Source organism: Artemia franciscana, chromosome 13 (genome assembly GCF_032884065.1).
Source record: "Artemia franciscana chromosome 13, ASM3288406v1, whole genome shotgun sequence".
NCBI classification, from domain to species: domain Eukaryota; kingdom Metazoa; phylum Arthropoda; class Branchiopoda; order Anostraca; family Artemiidae; genus Artemia; species Artemia franciscana.
In genome coordinates, this window is record NC_088875.1 from 24329868 (window position 1) to 24357650 (window position 27783).

A 27783-nucleotide genomic window follows, 5' to 3' on the forward strand; every position below is an offset into this window, starting at 1 on the left:
GATTTTATTACAGTTTATGATGTATAATGACCCTCAGATATTTAGCCTGCTTCTTCTTGGATTTTGGATGGTCGTAAAAATTACAAATTCGTTCTTATCCAAATTTGAATGTAAATTGTGACAAGGCCCTTAAACATTTTTTCTGAGGAGGAGGTACGTTAGGTCATCAGAAAATGCTTTGGTTCATCCTTAATACCGTTTCCAAACCTTGAAGTTTCTCCTTTACCTCTATTTATGAATACGTGGGAATTCTTCCTTTGTGTATGTGTATAATTTTTTTTCACCATCGTAGCAGTATCTATTTGTTTGAATGTAGCTTTGCCAAGTACCCCTTCTATATCGAGGAATATGTCAATGGCATGCTTTCGTCGTCCGAACATTTGCTCGACTTGCTAATCGGGCTCATGGAGTTTCACTTCCGTAGACCTTCTTATTCTAAACCTAATCTGTATTCCTGTATAATATAGTTTATTTCAGGATTACGTTTTAGAACGTAACACGAAACCAAATTAGATTGGTTTCAAGAATTATCGATAGTACTTGGACGTCAATATTTGCAGAAAGGGTTACTTTTTGTCACATATCAGCGAAAAAAATTCTTTCTTTAGTACAATTAAAGGCCTTGGTTAGCGCAAACAATGAAAAATAAGGCTAATTCCGAATGAAAAAAGGGAATCGGTGGTTTCTTTGACCCTGCTATATATCTCCGTAGAATTAAATCATTAATCTTTTCTTCTTTTAAGAAGGTACCAGTAAATAAAGCTTACGTACCAGTTTTTTTTTTTTTTTTTTTTTTTTTTTTTTTTTTTTTTTTTTTTTTTTTTTTTTTTTTTTTTTTTTTTTTTTAGACTTCAAGAACGGATACAAAACCCTCGATGCTAATTTTATGGAATCGGTCTGGTGGGTATTCAAGCAGCTCTTCCAGAAGGGAATGGTCTATAAAAGCTGTAAAGTTATGCCATTTTCAACCTCCTGCTCTACACCGTTGTCAAACTTTGAATCTGGCCAAAATTACCAAGATGTTATTGACCCTGCTGGTAAGTCCTTTTTTATTTATGTGTTTTGTATGTGTATATTTTTACCTTTTTATATGTATACATTTTTTTACGCTTGAAATTGAAAATTCTATTTTTAGAAACGATGATCAGAATTTAGGTAAGTTTTTTAAGTTTCAAGTAAACCTAAATAAAAGAGAAGGATCTTATCACCCGTGGATGGTGAACCATTGTTTGAGCCATCCCATTGTTATATCACTAGCAAGTAGAACCTTTATTAACTCAAAAGTTTTCTGTACTAGCCCGTCAACTTTCAATCAAACCTATCCAGCGCAACAAAAAAAATTTCATTTCTAAAACTTTAAGAATGTGCTATATAATTTCGATTCTAAAAAGAAGAAAGAAGACTATTTTGTGTCGAAAGTGTTTTTATCCAAACTAGGATGTTTTGTATGTCTTATTTATGAATTTAAGTGTAGTCTTCTATAGTGGTCTCACAGTCTATATTCTTTGCTTGTCAACTTCCTTAAACAGGGTTCTTGATCTTAATGTAGAAGAGGGAGCCACTGACCTTGCAAATGGGGGAAAATAAATTTGTCTGAAGACAGAATGTCTTTTCTGTAAAACAAACAAATGATGGACTATAACGATCGTCTTCTTATTAGAAACGGGAAAAGCTTCGAAGAAAATTATTCTAGAAAATAAATGAATGAAGTATAATACAAAGCAGTGAATTATAACTGTTGTGTAAATTAGCTCAGTATTTCAACAGGAGGTAATAGCTCTAAGCGCTTCAAACATGGTGAAGCATTAAAGCTTGGAAGGAAAAGTTCTTTAATGTCTAAATAGACTTTCTTGTAATTCTGGAGTGAAGTAATGTAAGAAATAATGTCCAAATTTTTGTCACAGTTTTTCATTTTGTCACAAACTCTGCCCTAAGACTGAAAATGAATTGATAATCACTTATTAATCGTGGATTTTTTTTTGTTCTAGTTATTGTATCTTTTCCTTTGGAAGAAGACCCGACTACTAGTCTGTTGGCCTGGACGACAACCCCATGGACCTTGCCGAGCAACATGGCTCTTTGCGTCAATGCCAATTCAACTTATGTTAAAGTGCAAGGTGTTTGAAAAATTTAATTATTTTTGACAGTTTTTCTTATCGTCATTTATAATCATACCTGCACATTAGGGAGGGAGGCAACTATGGAACTCTATAACCATTATTTTCCCATAAACATTTTACAATAATGGTTCGTTTTTCATAGACTAATAAAAAAGTCCATAATATATTTTTTATAGACGTAGCTATTTAAATAGCCTTACAATAGCTTTAAGCCGATTGACTACCTCATAGATTATTTTCGGTAATATTTTGATCCTATGCTGATTTCGTTTCTTACTTGACAAAGGTGTCAGAATTGTAAATTTCCGGTTGAATAGACTTTTCTGATATGCTACGACTACTGGTTCGTTATCGTCATCTCTAGAAGACGCAAGCATTCTTGACCGTTTTTTTTTTTTTTTTTTTTTTTGCGGCATGACTTTATGCACAGAAAGATCCACTGACCCCCATCTCTTCCCCTCTGTAACTGGTGTCTAATTATGTGACAATACATAAACTGATGAAGCAACAAATAATCGAATCAGCTTAATAAATTAGAAAAATTTTCTATAATAATCGTGGATTTCTCTAGACCACGTATATCATTAGGGGTGACTTTACCGCCATGTGGTATTTTGGGCTCTTAAACTTGGAGACTGCGTAAATAGCTGTTAAATATTTCTAGATCTGTTGTCTATCTCAGGCTTTTCACTAGATAGAAATGTGCCCCTCTTTGCGTAAATTTGTTTTTCGCCACAAAATGACTGGCATCGCAATTTTTGTTGCGAAAAAAGTACACATGATGTTTTGTACTTCTATTCAAATGAGCCATCTCCTGCTACTCTACAATACTGGTTCGATGCGAGCACCTCGGGGAAAAAAGAAGCAAAAAAAAATGTGATAGATAAGCACGTATTTAGACAATTAGAAGTATTTTTGTCCATAGAGGGTTGACGCATCTGAGCAAGGGTTCTCAATTATACTGAATTTGACGGTTGAATTTCCATTAACTTTAATTGTTATTTCGGATCTATTTTTCTTTCAAACAGTTCGTGGTAACGAACTGTAGTAAGGAGCGACCCGGCTCAATAGAAACCAAAACTCTAAAAAAATGGAATTTTGATACCAATAGCTACATCAAAAGAATCGCATTTTAATGCTGATTTTAAATATATAAGTTTCATCAAGTTTAGTCTTACGCACCAAAAGTTACGAGCCTGAGAAAATTTGTGTTATTTTAGAAAATAGGGGGAAACACCCCCTAAAATTAATAGAATCTTAACGAAAATTACACCATCAGATTCAGCGTATCAGAGAACCCTACTGTAGAAGTTTCAAGCTCCTATCTACAAAAAGTGGAATTTTGTATTTTTTGCCAGAAGGCAGATCACGGATGCGTGTTTATTGTTTTTTTTTTTTTTTCTTTTTTCTTTTTCCCAGGGGTGATCGTATCGACCCAGTTGTCCTAGAACGTTGCGAGAGGGTTCATTCTAACGGAAATGAAAAGTTCTAGTGCCCTTTTTAAGTGACCGAAAAAATTGGAGGGCACCTAGGCCCCCTCCCACGCTAATTATTTTCCCAAAGTCAACGGATCAAAATTCTGAGATAGCCATTTTATTCAACGTATTTGAAAAACTTTATAACTATGTCTTTGGAAACGACTTACTGCTCCACAGTCCCCGTGGGAGGGGCTACAATTTACAAACTTTGACCGGTGTTTACATATAGTAATGGTTATTGGGAAGTGTACAGGTGTTTTCAGGAGGATTTTTTGGTTGGGGGGAGGGGTTGAGAAGAGGGGGATATACTGGGGGAACTTTCCACCGAGGAATTTGTCATGGGGGAAGAAAATTTCCATAAAGGGAGCGCAGGATTTACTAGCATTATATAAAAAAAAAAAACAATGAAAAAATAAATATGAAAAAGTTTATTTCAGCTGGAAGTAAGGAGCAGCATTAAAACTTAAAACGAACAGAAATTATTACCCATATGAGGGGCTCACCTCATCCTAATACCTCGCTCTTTACGCTAAAGTGTTTTTAGCAATGTCAACTATTTATTCTACGGCTTTTGTGATTCAGGGATCATTCTTAATGAATTGGGACAAAATTTAAGATTTAGTGTAAAGAGAGAGGTACTGACGAGGGGGCAAACCCTCTCATATGTGTAATAAAAACATGAGAATCAAACATTCTTTTCGTAAGCTAGTTTATGAGTTACGTATATCTTCTACTAATAAAAAGATTCGTAAAAAATTAAAAGTTCTAGTTGCCTTTTTAATTAACCAAAAATTGGAGGGCAACTAGGCTTCCTCCCTCGCTCTTTTTTTCTCAAAATCATTCGATCAAAATTATGAGAAAGCCATTTAGCCAAAAAAAAAAAAATGCAAATTTCGTTTTAATTATTTCTCTGCAGAGAGCCAAAATCAAAACATACATTGATTCAAAAACGTTCAGAAATTAAATAAAAAAAACAAGTTTTTTCAACTGAAAGTAAGGAGCAACATTAAAACTTAAAACGAACAGAAATTACTTCGTATATGAAAGGGGCTGCTTCCTCATCAACGCCCCGCTCTTTACGCTAAAGTTTTTTACTGTTTTAAAAAGAAGAGTTGAGAGAAAGAGTCAAACTTTAGCGTAAAGAGCGGGGCGTTGATGAGGAAGCAGCCCCTTTCATATACGAAGTAATTTCTGTTCGTTTTAAGTTTTAATGTCGCTCCTTACTTTCAGTTGAAAAAACTTGTCTCTTTTATTTAATTTCTCCAAAATCATACAAATTTCTCATACTAACACCTTTTGTTGTGTAATTTTAAACTTAGATTTTTTTTTTACATACAGAATCACCATGGGCAGCAATTTCCTTTTATGTATCTATTGATATAAAAAATTATCTTTTAAACATCTAGTTACTTCTGAAATGGGCCACTCTTTACTTGCAGTTCGTCTACTACAAACTGTCTGTTTATTTTTCATTACTACACAGGTGTGTAGTAATGTTATTCGTTGGTGGATAACATTGATGGATTGATGGATGTATGGTAATCAAATATGTCTCGATTTTTAAAGGATTAAGTGGTTTAAATTCATGTAATAATCTAGAATATTTGAAATGGTCAAAAGAGAATAAATATTTCACGTTTGGGAGTTAATATCTGAACCTGATGCTATATATTGTCAGGTATGACCGGGACAAAGGTATCTTACTACCCAAATAAGTTTGTCGCCCTTATAGTAGTAATGGTCATTAGTTATGAAACTTATAAGACCTTGATAAACTACATGTAACGAACAGAGGAAAATGTTAAAAAAGAAAAAGAACCACTGATAAGATTGCGTTGAACCAACTTTATACATAAAAAGTTCAGGATTTTGAATGTGTCTGTGGTCTGTGCTTACGAAACGCTACTGCTTATGAACGATGGACGAAAACTGAATTCCTAAAATATTTCTGCTCGATAATGACTTGCGAGTTGTTGAGAGAAAGCGTAGACGCTGCAGACTGCTCTGGGACTAGGCTAAACAGAGCTTGAAACATTTAAGGGTTTCTTTGAAGGTTATCAAAGTGAAAGTTTTAACCTGGGTGGGATGAAGAAGGAACGATCGCCAATGCGTCCCCTCTCTTCACCATAACAGGCTACACAACCTTTAATGACCAAAGACAAGCTTTTGCATATAAACATAACAAAAAAAAAATCCTTCTTTAAAGGAAAATGAATTTTTCAAGAATCCATAAATATGGTCTATATAAAAATGAATACTTATCTTTAAATCCCATAAAGCAGACTTTGTTTACGGAGTTCTTACCTGTAGGGAAAATCTTGTATTTTTCCATACCTATACCCAGGTAAGTCACCAGGGATAAAACAACTAGATAAATATTTTTCACTGTCTAACTCATTTTTTAAAAGAAGAGCAACCTATTCCCTTTCGTTTTGGACATGATGTGTATATGTTATAGGACAAATTATTGTCCTATATTATTTATATATATAAACTATAAACTTATAAGTTATTATAATTATTATTATTATTATATATTATTATTATATTATTATTATATTATATTATAATATTATATTATTATATAATATTATTATTATAATATTATATTATTATTATATTATAATAACTTATTATAAATTATTAAACTTATATATATTATTTATATATATTTTATAAATTTATAAATTATTTCTCGTGAAAAGACAATATATTACTTTAAACTTAGTACACTCTGCAAGGGTTTATATGAACTAGTCTTTTTTTCTTCTCCCCTTTTTATTTCTGCTTTTTCTCTTTCTTTATGCATGTATCTTCAAACTTTTATGCTAAATTTTTTCCAGTGTTTAAATGATCCTTAAGATGATGAATATGCTGGTAACTTCATATACAAATTATGAGATTGATTCCAAGTTATAGTTGCTGTTTAGGAATATATAGAAATTGAGAATTTTGTTATCCCACCAGACAATTTTTTCGAAAAATACTTCTTTTTTGATTACTTTCAGCCGAAGTTTCGCTCTTATAAGTTACAGGTATTATTGTTAATAGATTTCAAATCGGTTAGCTACCTTATTCTTTGTCTTATGACGTTTTTTTTATGTTTTTAGACAAGAAGAATGACTGTTTTTATATTTTGATGGAGCCCCTGTTGTCTTCACTCTATAAATCAGAGGATATGTATATTGTTGTTGAGAGATACAAGGGGGAAAGCTTAAGAGGAAAAAGATACACGCCTCTCTTTCCCTATTTTATTGAGGTAAAGCTTTTTTTATTTCAAATATTAACATTCTTGTATTCATTTTCCCTTCGTTTACTCCCTTCTCTTGTACTTTTCTTTCGTAATTTTGGAGTTTTAATAACTTCTAAACTAATAGAGGGAGGAGTTGTTAAGCAGCAATACTAATGCCAACAAAAGTAGGAGCTAGATCTACCTTACCTATGTACTGTGAAGTGCAGCGAGACCAACACCTTGGTCAGGATCTGAGGAAAAGATTTAGAAATATTATATTAACGTTGAATCTTAGATGCATATATGTAATGTACTCTTAAATGTATTGGAAACATAATATTGACTTTGCAGCCGGTTGAGTCATAAATGTATGCATGTAATCTATTTTTAAATAATATTAGAAACACAAATTTCGACAAGTTGGCACTAGTATCTAACCTCTTGCTTTGGTTTTGTTTCTTGGCTGTCAATTACATTCCTTAAGAATGATTAAGTTGACATAAATCACAAATGGAAATGGCTTAGATAATAGATGATATTGAAGAGAAGGCACGAACAGAAATGGCTAGCAACAGTAGATGGATTAAGTAATTAATTAATGATTATATTATTGATTATTTGATTAGTCAGTATTATATTGATGTTTTTCACTTTTCAGAATCATATGCTGTCAATAAACTTCTAATAATTTGAGTTGTCGTTCTCTCAAGTGTATTGAAAACTAATTAAAAATGTGCTGGTTTTGTACAGATTTATAACCTGTCACCCATGAAAATGACTCTGCTCTAATAAACGATTAAATGAAACATTTTGGTTTTGTATCTTCACTATCGATTACATATAATTTGGATATCTATGGTATCAATTCGAACAACTAATCAGCTTCCACTAGAGGGGGTACGATAGTACTCCCTCAAAGACCAAGTACCTACCGAGGCCGAATCCGTCTGGGACACCAGAAAAAGGTATGCTAATTTGCACAAATTTTCAATGCCTCATCCCCGAAGGTGACCGTCCTCTAACAGTCTATTCTTACTTGGACGTCCCTCTCGGTAGTGGACACCTAACCGAGTTTTTATTATCCTCATATGAATCAGATGTCTATAATAGGCATAGCAAAAGGTGCCAACCCGTCATCATCTCAGTGAGGGGTTAGGAGAGTTTTCTTTCAGAATCAGTTGTTATACCATTGTTGTTCTCAGAGAGTAGGGGCTATGGTCTTCTACTGGCTGGTGTACCCTTCCTTTATATTTTGTAGCATGTATCTATAGTAATCATCATGCAAAGCAACGGATGGCTTTATATTAGCAAATTAGGATCGATAAGATTGTCGCAAATTCTGAGCTTTCTCATGAGATATACCATCAAAAAGTTTTAAGGGGTCAAAAATTCCAGTTTTAATGGACACATTGAAAGAAAGACTTCGGATTAAACATCTGGAACAATTTTGAGGCTTGAAAGAACACAAGTTATCAATTGGTCCTTTTGACGTTTAGCCTACCAAGTAAAGCAGTTTCTGAAGCACATCTTTGGTTCATGTGCCCTATTAAATCATACACTAAAATTGCGGAGTTTATTGTTACACGCACTTGACCAAAACGTTTAAAGTTGTCCGTATCTGCAGCTCTATCATTCCCACTTTTCAGATTTAGCTGTCTGAAGAATCTGTGGATGTACACCTCTATTATTTCTCTGTTTTCCACATCGTCCATCGCGCGAAAATCAAAACCACTGTGTTCCTACTCGTCTTATCACATTAAACATAGGCAAATTAATCCTTTTTTACTCCCTCAATACTTCTTTGACTTCCTCAACATAGCCCAACTCATGCACTCAATTTTGTTACCAAAAGAATATAATGCTCCCAAAATGCACCTTCCCCCAAGAAAAATCTAGCCTTAGACGCACAGAGGTAGCCGTCCATGAACCAGTGCTGGTAACCTTGCGCACTCATAAAACCTTAGACTTGTCATCAATGACTAACCATTCATATCCTGAAACATACTAAATACTCTTTCGTAGAGAAACAGAAAATAACCACTATACTCACTGTAAGTTTCTCTCTTTGGTCACCTAAGCGGAAGCCAAATATCCAATATTTCCCTTCACTTGCTTCTTCTTTTCCCTTATTTCACTTAGACGCACAGGGGTATTTAGCCCCGGACCTGTGTACTAAATAAACAGAAGACTCGTCAGCAGTTACTAATGCCCCTGTCTCAAAATGGCACAAACTATGTATGCACATAAAAAAAGCAACCAGTCTGCTCGCAATAATTTTCTCTCTTTTTCACCAGCAAAACACAAACAAAATTTTCAACTTTTTCCAAGACAAAAGATAAAAATTGCTTTCTTTGTATCTGGAAACTTCCATCATTAAACTAGCGTTGCCAAGAAAATAATCCACAAAAGAATTGTAAAGATTTCAAGGTAGAAAGCACACTCGTGCATATATACTGATAAATATTTTCTCGAATTCGGTGGTTTTTGTAGATCAATAGGTTTCCGCAAAATTGTTGGATTGCCGATTAAATTGCTATTGTGGCTATTTTTTTAATCTCATTTTATGTCTTATTCTATCCTAATTTGACTTTGTTCCCAAGTTATTATCAGCTTTTTAGAAAATTTTCATGGACTTTTAAAACTTTTACTACATAGCTGTTAGGATCTTCGCTCATTCTTTCTTTACTACAGATTATTCCCTAAATCAAAATAGTAATCTCGTTAACATAATAATATATTATTTGAAAATGTAAGAATTAGCCTCCTCTCAAAATACAGAGCCACCGTTTCAAGTCAATTGCTTAAACCAGGAAACAGCTTGCTTATTGTATGTGAAGCCTAATATACTTCAAATTATTCGCTAGACTCGGAACCTTGGAATTTTTCATAATACAATTGCAGGGTTCGGACAGGTCGGTTCGTTTCAAATTACAGACTCTGACTTATTTTTATAGGATTTCCCGGGCCCAAATATAGGATTGGGAAATCCTCGGGATTAGATCCGTGGTAGATGGCGTTGGATGGTAAAATACTTGGAATCACTCTTGCTACATCTTGAGCATCTATTTCGATATGAGGTCAGTCTTTCTCTTGGCAAGAGACTGCTCCATTCTCGCATATTCCACCATCTGCTCTCTTTTACTTGTTCTGGACTTCACAGTTCCTTCGAGCAAGGAAATAGCTAGGGCAATGTCTATGGAACACTGGACTCGGCATCCTTCTTCATTCTGTCGGTCGTTTCCTTAAGTAGAGTAGCTGCTACTGTTCTCCTTTTTTCTAATGCTCAAGTTTTTTCTTTTTGCTTTTCAGGTCTTCTATTTCGTTCTTTTTGTCGCGGACCTCCTGCAACTCCGCTTGGTGTCTTTTTTCTTTTCATCCAGATACTGTTCGTGCCGAAACCGTGCGGAACGTGCGAGATTCAACAGCTTTTTTGTAATAATAGAATAAAACATAAAATATAAAACAAACCGATCTAGTTTTCCTCCATAAAGCCTCAACGTATTATATACCATGACTCTCGCATCCGTAATGTGTTCGGACATTAAAGCCTGGTCGTCACCGAGAATCCTACCAGAACCCGAGAACCCACGGTCAATATCTGCACTGCCATGCGACAACTTCAGCACCGTTTGGATAAGGCTGGTAAGTTTCGGGTGCTTACTGTCCCCTCACTCATTCACCAGTCCAAAATAATGGCTCCAAAAATGATCGATCCGAATAATGTCCTCACGGAGACAAAAGCAGTCACTCAGCCTGGGCGACGTCTGAGCTTACTTCAATCGCAATCTGGCATGCCACAGCCGCTATATCTGCAATGCTTCTTGAATCCTTCATGTAAATCGAACTCAAACAGCGTAAAGCCTTTAGAAAACCATGCTCTTCCAGAGGACATTTGTTCAAAATATGGCGAATACCTGCAATAAAATAGTTTCGCACATTGAAATAGAAAATGGCCTTGTCTCTCAGTGTTTCTTTCTCACGGAAAACTCGTTCCACTTTTTGTGAAACTACCGACTTTTCTGTAAATTTTTTTTAGCAAGGTTCAACATTTTTGGTGAGAAATTTTCAGTCTCGGTCACGGAATATGGAGTAAAGCCCCATCCGCAAAGCGTCACAACTAGCCTTTCGATCTTTGAATGCAGAACATGAATGAGAGGCTCTTCTTTTCGGAACAGTTGGGTGAAACTCATCAACAGTTCTGCTGAGGCTAGAACAAACTTGAGTTGGGCCTTCATCGTTTTACTTCTGATATAAGCCACAATCTTCAGAAATTTGGGAGTGCGCTGAAGATTCTTTAGTTTTTTCTCTCTTGGCACGAAGTTTAGGGACTACTCTAAGATTGCCAGCCGCTGAAGCATGATTCTAGCAAGGGCGCGTCCGATCGTCAGCCAGCGGCTTGGGACATGATTTATGAAAGCATTATCTGGCACTCTCACTTTCTTTTGGCACTTTCGATAGTCTTCACAACGTGCAGGCTAGCTGTAAAAAAATGAATGCACAAGAATAACGAAGTCGGAACTTTCTTCTCCGAACACCTGAAGACTTTTCAAGAAAGTGTTATGGATTATATGGATGTTGCAAGTACCAATGTTCAAAGTTCCCTTTCCCGTCATTTTCTTTTTTTTCGGCATTGAACTTGTTGCAAACGCTATTGTTGACTTTTGTTCTGTCACTTCCAAGCGTGATCAGTTTTTCAAGTGGCGGCTGATTCTGCTCAATGGCTGACATAATCTTCCTATACAGGTCATTACATGTCGCGTGGTTCATAAAATCTGTGCATAAATGTCTGCTCTGGATCTCGTTTCCGTATGAGCATTAATATCGAACACGTATCTGTAACTCTTTCGTACCAGCGCTGTTGGTTGTCTTGTCATATTCTAGTACAAAGTATGACTAAATGCCCTTCACAAGCATTTGCTTACAGGAAGGATGCAGCGCATTGGTGATCAGATACGTGGATTTCTTCGCACATAGCGACATTCTGTCGGGGATCTTAACGGGAACATCGCATGGAAGGTTGCAACTCATGAAAAGTTGAAACTACAGAAATTTTCCATGGGGCTGGTAGAGGGTTTGTCCAAAAGCAGTGGATTGTTTGGTCATTTTTGACCAAATAATCGATCTACGACAAGGAGAGGGGTCAGATTGACTAGTCTTGGGACAGAAATTTTTTCTCCCCTGCTTTGTGTAGGCCAACTATAAATATTGTTCATGGGTGTTCAAACTGTATTTCAGTAATCGTAGATAATGGTTTATATGATGTATAATTTTTTATCTTAACTGTTCATTTATTACTACAGACTAAAGCGAAACGGTATTGAAGAATGCTACTCAAGATCTTTCGCCCTTCTGGAAATTTAGAAAAAGAAAAGCACTTTATAGAGGTTTAAGTGAAGATGTGAATGTTAGCATATCCGCATCTGGCTGCCTTATGGTCTGACAAGTATGCCGCAGTAAATCTTGTTTGACATTTTTTTTTTATTTGCAGCAAAAAACCTGCCAAGTTTTGTTGAACATTTTTGAATTTCAATTTAAGGTTTAATTTTTCTTTGCAGCACGAAGCAAAAGGTGCTTTTCAGGTTCTAACTGATGACTACGTCTCTGAGGATTCTGGTACTGGCATTGTTCACCAAGCACCATATTTTGGTGAGGACGATTACCGGGTCTGTCTTGCAGCTGGTATTATACAGAGGGACCAGGAACTTATTTGTCCAGTGGATGAAACTGGACGTTTTACGAAACCTGTTGAGGATTTTTTGGGACAACATGTTAAGGTTTGTTGTTATATTTTATTTTTCTCGTTTTTTAAGTTTCATGTTTTCGGTTCAAATTTCAAGTTTTTTAACGTATGGAACGAGACATTTTTCAAAAGCTGTATGCTAAGGGTTTTTGTAAATTCTTGTTTTCTTCTTATATGTTTTGACTGTGATTGTGGCTTCCTCCTAAATCAACGTATATCCATTAGACTTGTATATATTTCATGGTGTGTTGATTAATTACTATTTTTTGGAGGTCTTGTGTGGAGTTTGGTTTGGTTTTGAAGTATTCTTTACTTTTTTTTTGGAAAGGAACGTTTTTTTTTCACAAAAAAGTGACAAAAAGTGATTTTAATTTCATTAAAGATTATTTTATTATTAAGATCTTATAAATCAATTAGCTCATTTGAATCAAACTTTTATCACATCTGACCAAACGGTTCGAGTTCAGTTACGTTGTTAAGTATGGTTGATTTGAGTGGAGTTGAGTTATATCAGGAACGGTTGAGTTGAATTATTGATAGGTGATTTTATGAAACTGTGCTGAATTGGAATGAATTACGTAAGGTTGAGCTTTAGGAGAGTTAAGATCAGTGAGGTTGAATTGAACGGGGTTGAGATGATTGGATGCTGAGTTGAATGGGGGTTGCATTTCATAAGGAACTAGCTAAATGGGATTGAGTTCAACAGGGTATTTGGTTAAATACGGTTTGAGCTGCATTGGGATTGAATCGAATGGTGGTCGAAATGACTGGGTTTGAGATGCACGAGGTTGGAGTTAAGTGGGGTTGTGTTGCTATCTTGTCTTAAGAACACAACTTAAAATTTGATGTGACAATGAAGGTGTGAGGAATTAGGCAGGGTTGAAGGGGGAGAGGTTAGGAGCTACTTCACAGTTACTGTGGTTTATGTTCTTTAAAAATGTTAGTGTCACTTTTTTGCATTGCGACACTTTTATTTGATGTGTTATAATATTTGCAAGTAGATGGTCATACCAACCGTTATAAATATTGTCAAGTATAGACATATACTAGATGTTGAATAAGCATCGGCACTATTCTTTTTTTCCTTTTTTTTTCTTTTTGAAGAAACAGAAAAAAAAACAGGGCTTGAATGAAACGAACAGGTCAACAAAAACCACACCTGCTTCTGTTCAGTTTTTTGGTAAAAACAGAAAACTGCTGTTTTTCAACACTTATAGCTTAAAGATTAAAGCAGTAGGTGAATAAGTTTTGTCTTATTATTATAATAGCATAGTTTGTTCAGGCCTTAAAACTTATATGTCACTTAAAAACATACGCTTTCCAGTATCTTGGAAATTGTTTGGGTACCCTGCTTTCGCTTGAAAAATTGGGGATTGTGAAAATGACGATTCGATCGACACATTAGTAGCAGGTACAGTTAGATGCTGTAAAGCGATGTCTGCCAGCTCCAGAAAGGTTTCTTTGTCTTGAGTCCTGGAATGAATGGTCTCAAATCTAAAAACATTAAACTTTAGTCTCTCAGTAACTTCTCGTCAGGTTTGTGACTTGCCAAGTGTAGTATTTTTCAATTGAAGTAGCACTTTTGAGAAAGTGTAGTTCCATTTTTCGTCCATTTTCCCAAAAATCTGTTATTATGCCTATACCAGGCTTATGTAGCATATCGTCGAACTTTTCGAAAATACATACAAATTGTTTGAGACATTTCGTTAATGAAACAATCTCTGTCATCGATTTATGCAGTCTGCTTAAAATCATTATCGTTTTGGGGAGAGAGGGGCTGTCTCCCCCACAGACCATTATTTGCCACTGCCTCCATCCTGACGTTTGGAAGCCACCTTAAACAAAAGCTTGAATGAAAGAAGAAAAATGCGGCGGGAAAGGACACTTCTTAATGATAATTAAATAAAAAAAAAAGTGTTTCCAACTGCAAGTAAGGAGCGACATTAAAACTTAAAACGAACAGAAATTATTCCGTATATGAAAGGGGTTGCCCCCTCCTCAACGCCCCGGTCTTTACGTTAAAGTTTGACTCTGTTACAGCTCTACTTTTTAAAACAATTAAAAAACTTTAGCGTAAAGAGCGTGGCGTTGAGGAGAGGACAACCCCTATCATATACGGAATAATTTCTGTTCGTTTTAAGTTTTATGTCGCTCCTTACTTGCAGTTAAAAAAAAAAAAAACTTGTTTTTTTTTATTTAATTTCTGAATGTTTTTGAATTAATGCATATTTTGATCTTGGCTCACCGTACATGAATAAATAAATAAATAAAACAATTAAAAAACTTTAGCGTAAAGAGCGTGGCGTTGAGGAGAGGACAACCCCTATCATATACGGAATAATTTCTGTTCGTTTTAAGTTTTAATGTCGCTCCTTACTTGCAGTAAAAAAAAAAAAAAACTTGTTTTTTTTTTATTTAATTTCTGAATGTTTTTGAATTAATGCATATTTTGATCTTGGCTCACCGTACATGAATAAATAAAACGAAATTTGTATATTAATTTTTTGCTAAATGGCTTTCTCATAGTTTTGATCGGACGATTTTGATAAAAAAAGGGATGGGGGAGGAGGCCTAGTTACCCTCCAATTTTTGGAGGGTAACTAGGCCTCCTCCCCCACCCCTTTTTTTTTACTTAAAAATGCAACATAATTTTTTAACGAACGTTTTTGTTAGTAATAGGCATACGTACCTTACGAATTAACTTACTTAACGAACTTCATATTTGTGAATTTTTATTACGTATATGAGGGGGCTCGGCCCCTCATCAATACATCGCTCTTTACACTAAAACTTGAATTTTATCCTAAATGTTTAAGAATGACCCCTGAATCACAAAGGCCATAGAATAAATAGTTGAAATTACTAAAAATATTTTAGCGTAAAGACCAAGGTATTGCAGAGGTGAGAGCCCCCTTATATACGTAATATTTTATGTTCGTTTAAGTTTTAATGTTGCTCATTACTTCCAGTTGAATTTTTTTTATTTATTTACTTTCATTTTTTTTTAAAATAATGCTAGAAAATCCTGTGCCCCCTTCATTGATATTCTCTTCCCTCGTGAAAAATTCCTCCATTGAAAGATCCTCCCACGTAAGCAACCGCCCCACCCACCCCCACCGCAACGCGAAAAAGTCTCCCTGAAAATGTCTGTACACTTCATAATAACCATTACTATATGCAAACAATGGTCAAAGTTTGTAACTTTCAGCCTCTCCCCCGGGGATTGTGGGGTATTGAGTCGTCTCCAAAGACATAGCTATTAGGTTTTTGACTAAGCTGAACAGAATGGCTGTCTCAAAATTTTGATCCAGTGATTTTGTAGAAAAAATATGTGGGGGAGGGGGCCTAGATGCCCTCCAATTTTTGGCCATTTTAAAAGGGCACTAAAAATTTTAATTTTCGTTAGGATGAGCCCTCTCGTCGATGCGATCATCCCTGGAAAATGACAAACAAATAAACATGCATCCATGATCTGTCTTCTGGGAAAAAAAAATACAAATTTTCACATTTTTGTAGATAGGAGCTTGAAACTTCTACAGTAGGATTCTCTAATACGCTGAAGCTAATGGTGTAATTTTCGTTAAGATTCTATGACTTTTAGGGGCTGTTTCCTCCCCCATTTTCATAAATAAGGCAAATTTTCTGAGGCTTGTAACTTTTGATGGGTAAGACTAAACTTGATGAAGCTTATATATTTAAAATCAGCATTAAAATGTGACCCTTTTGATGTAACTATTGGTATCAAAATTCTGTTTTTAGAGTTTCTGTTACTATTGACCCGGGTCGCTCCTTACTACAGTTCCTTACCACGAACTGTTTGATTCAAAATTTTTGTCAGTTCGCTGCTTTTAAGATTAACTATTTCCTAACAAATGTGTGTAAGAGACAAATCAAAAGAAACATATACTTTTTAGTGGTATTTGCACATTTCAACAGGGCTTTGCGGCAGAAATTACTGTTTTAGGACATCCACCGAATTCAATCTTTACTACGGAGAAATCAACTTTCGATCTGATTTTAACAGATGTGTGAGAGTTTTACCATCCCCCTGAATCAGGGCCTAGCCTAGGCCTGAGGCGCCATTTGGGGGGGGTCAGGGGTGGGCAATTACCCACCCAGATTTTCCAGGGGCCCAAGCTTCCACCACAAAGGGTCCTTTACCGGCCATAATAATCCATTATGTCCAACATAATCCATTCTGTCCAATTGATTTGAAATTACTACACACCTATTAACCAAAGAGAGTAATTACTTGACGACTTGCACGACTTGACGACTTGGTAATTACGCTATTTGCTATTAATCATTGTAAACTTTGAAAGTAGGTTAGATACATAATAAAATACTCGAGTTCTGTCAAATGCCCATTTCCTAGATGATTACGCGACACGAAGTGATTCGGGGGGGGGGGCAAGATGGAGTTCATGCCCACCCCAAGATTTGGTCCAAATGGCGCCTCTGGCCTAGGCAAGAGTATCCATTTTTCGATACTTTGGAAACCTAAGGATACGAAGCCAACAGCTAAGAAAGAGACTATTATATGTCGGCCTCACACAGCAGAAGGAAAAAGAGGGATTTCTAGATGGTGCATAGGCAAAAACTGGGCTTACCTGTATAGACTATGTGATGTCAATCAGATGATAGAATACTTTTCAACTCTGAAATGACCAGTGCCTACCATTCTTTTTTCCCAGAGAAGCTTGTAAAACGATCTTCTGCTGACAAACTATGGGTCTCACCCGAGATCAAGAAACTTATCAGAAAGCGCAAGAGATTGCACAAGTCTGGAAACCGAGAGCACTGGAAGAAAATGGAAATATCGTTGTGAACGAATGTAAGAAAGCAGAAAAGGCCTATGGTGAAAAGCTATCCAAAAAACTAACTCAGACTCCCATACGTTTCATAAGACAATTCGAGAATTAATAAGCCCTCAACGCTCCACGACTTTCCACATAAGGACGGAAGAGGGAATACACGTCACTGCAAATGATCTAAATCGAGAGTTGAAACAAGAACTCTTTGCCTTGATGTTGCTCAAATTCCTTTAATACTGCCTCTAGATGTCTTCAAGGTCCCAGAAAAAATGTCTATACGTGAATCAATCCACCCAGCGGATCCGCCACCAACTCTGTTCAAAGAAAATGCCATTTACTTATCAGAACCCATTGCTTGTATCATTAACCAGTCCCTGATCACAGGAACGTTTCCAGAGCCACTGAAGGAGGCAGTCGTTATCCCCGTCCCGGAAGTCATGAACTCCAAAGAACTGGGCGATCTGCGAACTATTTCTCTAACTTCATTATTATCAAAAGTCTATGAAACTTTCTTAAACAAATGGCTACTACAAGGACTCAGCGAAATAATAGACCCCCCGACAATACGGCTTCCAACAAGGGTGTAGTACAAGCCACTACCTCGTCAAAATTTTTGATACAATGGGATTTTTCAGAAAAAACTCACCATAAATAGAACGAAATCAGAAATAATGAGGATTTCATTTTTAAAGCATAGGGTACCAGATTAACCTGAAGTGGGTATACCAGTAGTTCAGAAAATGAGAATTCTGGGTGTCGTTTTTATATAGATCGACAAGGGACGACCATATAAATCATTTAATTTCCCGAATTATCCCTCTACTAAAGTTTTTTGCGAAATTACGCCGGTTTAATCTTTAAAGCAAAGATGCAATGCTTACTTACTACAAAACTCACATGAGACTAATTCTAAAATATGCCTGCCCAGTCTGGCACGCTGGTATCATAAAAGATCAAAGTAACAAACTTGAGGGAATACAAAAGCGGGCTTCGGACATGGCCTTCTCTCATCACAGAAGCATCGTGATATCATACCAACGAATATTACACAAAACATGCATGACATCCGGCACCGCAACAAGCTACAGTCATACAACCCCGGAGCAACACAGCGATACAGGAAATCATTCCGACAATATTTCACCATGCATTTTAATTTTTAGTTTTATATATCGCGATTATTTATTTTGGTATTCCGCAATAAATTATTTGTCATTGTAAAATGAAATTTCTCAAATTCTGGCTTTCGGCTAAACATAGACCTTTTGCTGCACAATACTTTCTATAAGTATTCTCTTCTCTAAGACAGATTTTGAAAGAGATGCAAATATAAGGAAAATTGCCCTTTCTTGTAGTATCTTGCCCTTTTTTTCACATTAGTCAAAATGGTAAATAGTGGAGAATTGAGTATATCATACAAAAAAACTAAGTCGCAATTGACCTCTCATTTCTGGGCAAAGGGAGGAGAGAGGGGGGGCAATTCTGAAGTAAATACTTATTAATTTGAGTAAGATTTTCCCAGAAATTCAAGAAACTTTCGAGTTTTAAGGACAGTCGAGCTTTAAGCCCCTTCTCCTGTGTTCATCCTTAAGCAATTCCAACCCTATTTATCTTAAATAAAAGAAAATGAATACTAGTTTGTTTTATACTTTCTTTTGAACTAAATAGTATCCAAACATAATTCTAATTCCTTTACATTCAAAAAGTTGCTATCTATTGGTTTTTCAAACTCATTTCCGATTCAACTACTTCTACTCCCCTTTGCTATTTTCGGAAGTTGTTTCAAATCACAAAAATGTAAAAGGTGGACATAACATGTATATTTCAAGCTCTAGGGTTGGGGAGTAAGACGTTTTTTTCAATTCTTTTTGGTGAAAATACACCAGGCTATTGAGACGGAAACTTGTTTCGAAAACAATTCTTACTTTGTAATACGCTGAAACATTGCAGTTAACACATTTTGAAGGCGCTTCTATTGTACCAACAACCCTCCCTCACCCCTAAAGTGCAAATACATAGCCTGAAGTACGTGATTTTGTCAGTGTAGATTCAATTTGCGGGTATATTGGCTAAAACAAGACTAACGCATGGCAAAATGCGTGAGAATTATATAGGCTAATTTGGACTATATATCTGCACATTAAGGGAAGGGGTTGAAGCAAAGTGAAGCACTATCAGAATATATTAACTACAATTTTTCTATGTATTATGAATGAAGAATTGTTTTCTAAACATGTTTCCTTTGCAAAAGTCCCAATTGTTGGCCAATATCAAGGCTTTTTTTTCAATTAAAGTACCACTCAAAAAGGTATTTTGACAGTTTCCACCATTTTCTTTTTATTAGCCTATTTCTCACTAACAAATGTTCAAATTAACAAATAAAAAACAAGAAACTTTTGCTTATGACCTTGGATGTAAATCTAGACACCAGCGGGGGGGGGAATAGTAAACAGTTAAACTTGAGGGGATTCAAAAGTCCGTTAAAAGGCAAGTGTCGTGAAAGACATTTACTGAATTTAATGCAGTAATAATTTTATTGGTATAGTGTTTTCATCCGCGAGGACACGAAATTACTCTCACCCAAATAATAACTCATTGCCGATCTTATACTGTTTTATTTAGAAATAGCTTTTTATGCTGTTTACCTATTTTTTTGTATAATAATACTTACCTGTGTTTTATATATCTGTACAATTATATTGCTTCCTGATTTCACTTCTTTCTTTGTCATTGTAGGCTATAATTATGACCGAACGAAAACCAAATACTGCACGGTCTGTAGATCTGTTTGCTTTCCCAGCATCATAAGCGAACGTCTTATCTCATAACTGTAAATACTATGAAGGCATGGCTGTATCCAAGGGGGGGGGGTAGGTTTAGACCCTCCCCCCAGAAATGTTTGTCTAATTCGCAAAAACGTAACAAAAAGGATACAAACTAATTTTGGACACGTTTTTAAAGTTTTTTTTTGTATCCCCCCCCAAAAACAAAATCCTGGATATGGCCTTTTATGAATGTACAAGCATAATATAGGCTGCTGCGTAAATGAACAGTTGGAAACAGGAAACAGTGGGTTTTTCATGGTGAAACATAGATTGCTATTGCTAAGGAACAACTTGTCCGAGAATTCCGAATGTCTTTGTTACAAGAAAAATTTAAGAACAGAAGATGGTAGAAAAAAAACTGAAACAGGAAAAAATAGCTAATATAAAAACCGAAACAGAATAGAACAGGTAAATTAAGAACAGATGATCTGTTTCTGTTTTGTTTTTATTTTTTTTAATGTATACAAAACAGAAACAGGTACTTTGAAAACACAACAGAAGCAGTGACAAAACGTAATATCAAAGTTTCAGAAGTGTCATAGACTCAATTTGTTTTTTTTTTTTTTTTGTTATTTTTTAATAATTAGCTTACATGGCTTCGTTCTCTTAGTTTTTAGGTTTCAATTTAGACGAATTTGTGTGTTCAAAATTTATTTTTTTCTTATTACTATGGTTTTGATTGTCACTGAAGGGAAACTAGGATGTAGCAAACAAAGGAGGAGGGGTAAAACTAAACCATTTTGAGGTACTGTGTGGGCTTAACTCGTATACAAAATGGATACTGTAGTAATTCTAGAACACAGGAAAACTGAAAGGCAGTATGATGTGGCTAGAGATAAAATTCATTTATAATTAAGGTTTTACTAATTTTAAGAAATTTGGAAGTCCCACAAATGGTAGAAGCCCTAATGACAAACAATTCTTATACATCAGTTTTATGTTTTAGTTCATTGGGTAAAGGAAATAATCCCTTCTGTCAGGTTAGGTTACAACCATATTAAGAATTACCGAATCTGTTCAGCTTGATTATAACCCAGCACAAACGTCTAGCAGAAGAAGAAGAAACAATTAAGTAGAATTTCGATTTATCAATTCCTCCTATTCCCCCAACGGTTACACCCCTTATTTTTAAATGTTGTCTTATATGCTTAACTTTTGATTTCTTTTATTGATTCACTTGTTGTTGTTTTTTCCCTTTAGGACGCTGATAAAAATATTATAAAGGCTTTAAAAGAAAAGGGACGACTTATACAAGATGCACAGCTGAAACATAGCTATCCGTTTTGCTGGAGATCCCAAACGCCACTTATCTATAAAGCAGTCCCTTCTTGGTTTGTCAAAGTGGAATTTTTACAGGAGCAACTTCTGGAAAACAACAAGCAAACCTATTGGTGAGTCTCCCTCCCTTCTTTTTCTCTCTTCTATCTCTCCCTCCCGCCTTCTTCCCTATCTTTACCCTCCTTTTTTCTCCATATTTTCTCGCTCTCTCATGTTCTCACTCTCACCCCCTGTTTCTTTCCCCCTTTTTTCTCTCTCTCTCTTTCTCTCTCTCCTTGTTCGTCGCGATCATGCGAGTTCTGACCCCTCACCCCAATAAAAAGAAAAATCGAGGCCACTTGTTAAAATTATTAAGTATTTTGTTTCAGGAAGTTGATAAGTTTTCAACTGTTTTTACAATTTATTCCCGGATACTTGTGTTATTTCAAGTTTTGCAAAGCAGACTTTTGATTGAGTGACTGAAGCTAAAAGCATTTGTGATAAATACATAGTATAAAACCATATTCGTAAGCTTGGTTCTGTGTCAGAGAAGCTGATTAAAAAAAAAAAAATAATGGCGAGATTGCAAAATGGAAGCTTTCAGTGCGTTGGCTCCATTTAGGGTTTTAGTTTTAACTCTAAAATCTACTTATACGCGAGAAAATTGAGTTCTAAGATCGTTAATTACCTTTCTTTAGGAATGTGTTTAAATTTACCCTATGTTTAGTGTTAGTAGGGGCTACTAGCAACTGTTGGTAATCATATTCTGTTCGTACTGCTACTACTAACAACCTATTACAGCATCAAGATGCCTGAGGCCACACAGATGTACTGCAAGAAAAAACAGACTTTCACTAAAAAGTATTTTTCAAAATCCTGCACAAACATGATGAGGCGTGAAATAAGAACATAATTCTCTATTTTAAAAAAGGATTCTAAACAACGCGTTAAGTTTCAGTACTTGCGTAAAAAATAAATGCACAGTGTAAAATAGTTTACTCCACAATCAGTAATCAAAATCAAAACACACTAGCGTTGACTTTGTAACGAGCGGAATGCTTCCCTTGTATTATCTTTTTCCAACCACTTGGTGTTGAAGACGGAGTCTTTGAAATTTGGGAGAGGGCTTTTTTTTGACTAGAAATTGAAATTTCAATTGCCCTCTGAGGGTCATAAGTAAAAGAAGGGCAACCAGTAATCGGATCGTAAGTGATAGTAATCGAAAATGATAGTAGGTGCCCTTCCATGCCTCTAAGCACCCATGTAACCCTCTCTGATGTCGGACCAGAATTTTCTGATATCCAGTTTTCAAGAAAAAATGAAATATAAAATAAATATATCTTCGGGGAAAACACGACCCACGCATCTTACGGCAAGGGTTCTGAATTATGCAAATTGCCCGCTGTTTACAATGAAGCTTCAAAGTCGGAAAAGAGCGGGTATGTGTGGTTTTAGCTGCCCAATCGACTTGAAACTTTCAGAGATCTCTTCCCAAACTAAAAGGACCACATATTTTTTTGAGAGGGGAGGGAGTTAGACGGCCCAAAATGATTCGGACACAAATTCATGAAGAGTAGAGGGGGGGGGAAGCACATTTTTTAATAAAGATAAAAAAAAAGTTGGTTTAATGTTTCCTTTCCATGATTAATTTCCCTGAAAATGGGCCGAAAAACTTTTTGTCTTTGACCAGTTTGCAACTTACCTTCATAAATCCCTTAGCCCTAATCCAACTGACCAACTGCTTCGAATTGACAACCTTGACCAACTGGCTCGAAACTTATATCCATAAGCCGCTGGAACAGGAGGGCCATAATGCGCATATTTTGGGTTGAGATTTCTATCGAAAAGCCCTTGGGCAAAACGAATTTCATTTCACAAAGTAAAAAAAGTAAATACATACGTATAGATAGAAACGAGATTATCTGGATATCCTGTACGCTGAATGACAACATTTTCAAAATCGACTCCGAACAAGACTTTGGCATCATTAATTACTGAAAACTAAGCTTGTTACCAATAGACAAATATCACTCCAAAAGTCTTGAAAAGGTTTCCCCACTGATTCCCCTGTATAAATCTGGTTTGATCTTATGGACACGCACAAGGAGGGAGACTTCGAGGCGGGGCTTCCTCCTCCCTCAAATCCGATTTTTTTTAATATTCGTGGACACATCTGATTCAAATCTCAAATCTTTATTATTACTAGGTATTTCTAGTAATCCTACGTATTTGCCTGTGCGATCTATTTCGGAATTATCGACAAATCTTTTACTCGCCCATGCTTCAACAAAATACAAACACCCCGGAGAGGGTGTAAAAAGAATTGACAAAGTTCCCTACTTTTCTACTTTACCTGTCGTAAAGTTTACCTGTCTTGTCAAGATGCGCAGAATCTTACTTGTTGTTTTCTGTCAAAACCCCTAATCAATTCGTCCAAAATTGTTCATGGGCATTTGAAAACGCGACCGGAGGACAAATTTCTTCATTTTTTTTTTATCAAAGTTACTTTAGCGCCTATTCTCTCAAATCTAAAGGTGAACTATTTTATAAAGACATTAGCCACAGGACTTTCCAAAATTAAACTGTATATGAGTTTTCCTGAAAACCCGAAGACGTTATGACGCTTGGCTGCGTCGCACCTTTTGAGAATACTGTTTTACAGTATTTTTTAACACTTGAGAGGACTGTTTTTACAGTCAGAAAGTATTTGATCCTAATGAATTTAGAAGAGAGACTTGATTTTTTTGTATAGGCATTTGCTATATTATTTCCTTGCTTTCAATTTATTGGTTTTAATACTTATGCTGCTAGTTGCGGAATTTTAGATTTCTATTTTGTTTATATTGAAAGATGTAAACGGTGCATCTACATCGATGAGTGTGATTTTTGTAAAAAGTGAATAAACTATGTTAATAAATTTTTCTACTTTTTCATTTTTCTGTAGGGTTCCTGAATTTGTCAAAGAGAAGCGATTTGCAAACTGGTTACGTGATGCAAGAGACTGGGCCATCAGCAGAAACCGTTACTGGGGAACTCCTATACCGCTTTGGGTTTCCGAGGATGGTAAAGAAATTGTCTGCGTTGGATCAAAAGCTGAACTCCAAGAATTGGCTGGTTTGACTTCTGAGATCAAAGATCTCCATAGAGAGAGGTTGAAGTTGTTTACTTTTGTTTATTCTATTCTCGGAGCAAATTATCGATATTATTTCTATCTATTTTTGGGTCGCCTATATTTGGGTTGCTTTGATAATTTTAAGGAGGGACGAATTTGGTGTTGTGATAACTCGAAATTCTACTTTCTGCATTTGAAACTGTTACGGGATTGAAACCAATTATAGTGCATATGCCAGGGGCCTAGGGAATTGTTGGTATTTGGTACTAAAAAGTAGGCTTAGTAATCGGTATGTTTTATCTTTTCCGATGACTTGACATTCTTCATATTTCTTACAAACATTTTTAAAAATTATATTTAGGCTCAGTAATAAAGTAGGCCAAGTTCATTTTTGATATTATTATGTATTGACGCCCCAAAGCTGAAGGTCAGCGTTTTTATAATTTAAGTCTAATGCAGGGCTCCCATGGCGTCAATAAAGTTAATAAAGCTGTCCACAAAGTTAATAAACTGTTTACCTAGTACAACTTTGCTGACTTTATTGCTGTCGGAAAAAAGTTGAATTTTATTTAACTTTTTCTATGAAGTCCACACAGTTCAAGCAATAGCAGAAGATTTGTGGGAAATCTCAAACAAACCACACACAAATTAGTGTCTACATATATAATAGTGTATATTTGTTTGAATATTTTGCTTGGTAAAAGAATAAGAGTTACATAAAAAAAATTTAATCTATTATTTAAGGGAAAGATGCTTAAAAAGATGGTTTTTCAGCTCTACGTGTGATTCTATCAGTTACTTTGTATGACAAATTGCTGTTAGTTCAAAAAGGTGAAATCCGTGTGGGACTTGTATATCCTTGAAATCGTTGTGTAAGTTGTGCTATGACCTGAATGTATTTACAGCTTCTAAATGGCGGTAAAAATTTCAGATTTGCCTTCATAACAAGAGTCAGAGTGAACAAAATTCATCTAGTTTTGCCTCTCTTTTTCTTTCCTTTTTCTGTCTAAGATTTTCCGAAAAGTTACCATACTCTATCTAGCGAATTAACCTGGTAATTATTATTTGGTCTTGCAATGCCACAAAACGCCTGTATGGCATTCAATCTTAGTTAATAAACTTTGATAAACAAATCTTTAAGGCCGTGATTAAGTGAACTTGAAAACATCGAGGTTCAAAATTGTAGTTACGATAGCCTTCTGTCTCTCAATTCTCTAGAGACGGTCGATTGTCAAAAACCCCTCAAATAGCACTTATTCATTGACGGAAATAGGAGGTTTATTATACCAGCTTGTCAATATGTTCTCTAGGGGTGTTATCGGCGATCTAAAACGATTCTTTCTGGCAAAAAACTTGTAGCTTAAGTAGCTGGAAACATTCTATGGGACTGTTCGAAAACAGGAAAATACATCGAAAAATGGTTGCAATCATCTTACAGGCTATTGTTTTCTGCTCATGATAGTACTGATTTTGTTCTTAAAGTAATATCCTTTACAGAGTACACTTGTGAAAATGAGCTAGACATTTTCTAAGATTTCTAAGCAATTAGAGGAAATAGAGCAAAATCCTAGCAAACATTTTGTAGCATCTTCAAGAAGCTACGGTCTGATAATAAAAGCGGTATCTTCCGCCAATGAATACTTGAGTACTTTTTAAATATAAATTTTCAATTTTAACATGGGATTTTCGAGTTCCATCAGTTCACTTAATCGCGACGTTAAAGTTACGCCGTGGCAATGATGGCAATGTTTATAGCTATTCCTTATAATTTTGTTTAGTTCGAGATTTTAACACAAAAAGAGTGATGTCTGTAGGAATCAAAATTGCTTCAATCATTGAAGGACCTTTCCTCTTTTCTGTCTGACAAATCTTTTGGCGTAGCCAGGATGTCAAAAAGACAGGCATATTCAAGTATATGATGCTAAAAGGGGAAGTAGGCTTCTCAAACAAGCAAATACTGGTAGTCTAAGAGCTTATTAAGGAGTCTAAGGTAGGAGCTGAGGCACTTACACCTTGTAGAAAGTAAATAATTTTCCAATCCCATATAAAATCGCTTGGTAGTTTATTGGTGAACAGTCTAATAGTACTATGGACTAAGTGAAAAAAATGACCGAGTTTCGCAAAATTTTGATGTTAAAGTTATTGACCTGGATGAATTGACCGTCATGACATCATTAAGCTTCATCTGATATTTGTTTAAGGATTTCATTCTTGAAATCTGTCTGCTGTTAAATTTATGAGGCTGTTAAATCATAAACAAATTTCCACTTGTTAAAACTCACCGTCATATTTGCTAACCATAATGAGGGAAACTGAGTGCTTGGGTCTGGTCAGAAAGAACGGATGTTTTGATTGTAATTAAAATGAATTAATTAGAAGTTTATTTGATGGCTTACCAATTATTGTATTATGGTTAGTTAAAGTTACAGTTTCTGTAGCTAGTATGTTTGTGTATTCATTTTGTGTCCCTAGGGGTGAACGAGATTGTAGTTGGTGAAATAAAACATAATTTTCTGACTTCTTTACGTTCGACTTTTGAAATTAGCTTTTTTTTCAAACAGTTAGCTAAAATGCTTTTATATAGCTATGAGAGCACAGACATAGTGTAATGGGCCGTCATAGTCAAAGGCTTGTTTGTTATTCTGTATATGGACAGTAAAACCATCGTTTAGGGAGCAAGACTTGTATGTGTATCGGCAAATACCGGCAAAAGATTGCCGGCTATTGTGTAATGACCTGCGATTCAGATCTGCTTTTCTCTTTTCTGTTAATTTCCCTTGTGAATCTGTTAAACTGTGAAACGTCGTATGAAGAGAAATCTGTACAAACACAGACTTATTTCTAAAAGACAAAATTGTCTTCCAAATATCTATTTGGTTTTCTTCTTAAAGACTAAAACACAGTTTGGCAGACTTCATTAACCGACTTGTCTTCATAACTTATGCTTAAACAATGTTATTTCTTATAATGCACATTAATATTATGTTGTTATAGCATTGATCACATTACAATTCCGTCAAAACGACCTGGCATGCCTCCATTGAAGCGCATCTCTGAAGTCTTTGATTGTTGGTTTGAGTCGGGATCCATGCCTTATGCCCAAGCTCATTACCCCTTTGAGGGAAAAGACAAATTTGAAAGCTGTTTTCCAGCTGACTTTATTGCAGAAGGAATTGACCAGACTCGAGGATGGTAAGCCTACCAA

General features: G+C 35.6%; 1 protein-coding gene across 4 annotated transcripts in view; it reads left to right on the forward strand.

The window, feature by feature from the left end:
• LOC136034695 (isoleucine--tRNA ligase, cytoplasmic-like) overlaps window positions 1-27783 on the forward strand; it is an 82865-nt gene that overhangs the window by 25849 nt on the left and 29233 nt on the right. For all 4 annotated transcript variants that reach the window (XM_065716026.1, XM_065716027.1, XM_065716029.1 and 1 more), the window contains exons 5-11: window positions 849-1037; window positions 1989-2117; window positions 6709-6857; window positions 12386-12604; window positions 21410-21600; window positions 24411-24617; window positions 27573-27770. In XM_065716026.1, the coding sequence (XP_065572098.1) occupies window positions 849-1037; window positions 1989-2117; window positions 6709-6857; window positions 12386-12604; window positions 21410-21600; window positions 24411-24617; window positions 27573-27770 (1282 nt within the window). The remainder of the gene's footprint in view (window positions 1-848; window positions 1038-1988; window positions 2118-6708; window positions 6858-12385; window positions 12605-21409; window positions 21601-24410; window positions 24618-27572; window positions 27771-27783) is intronic.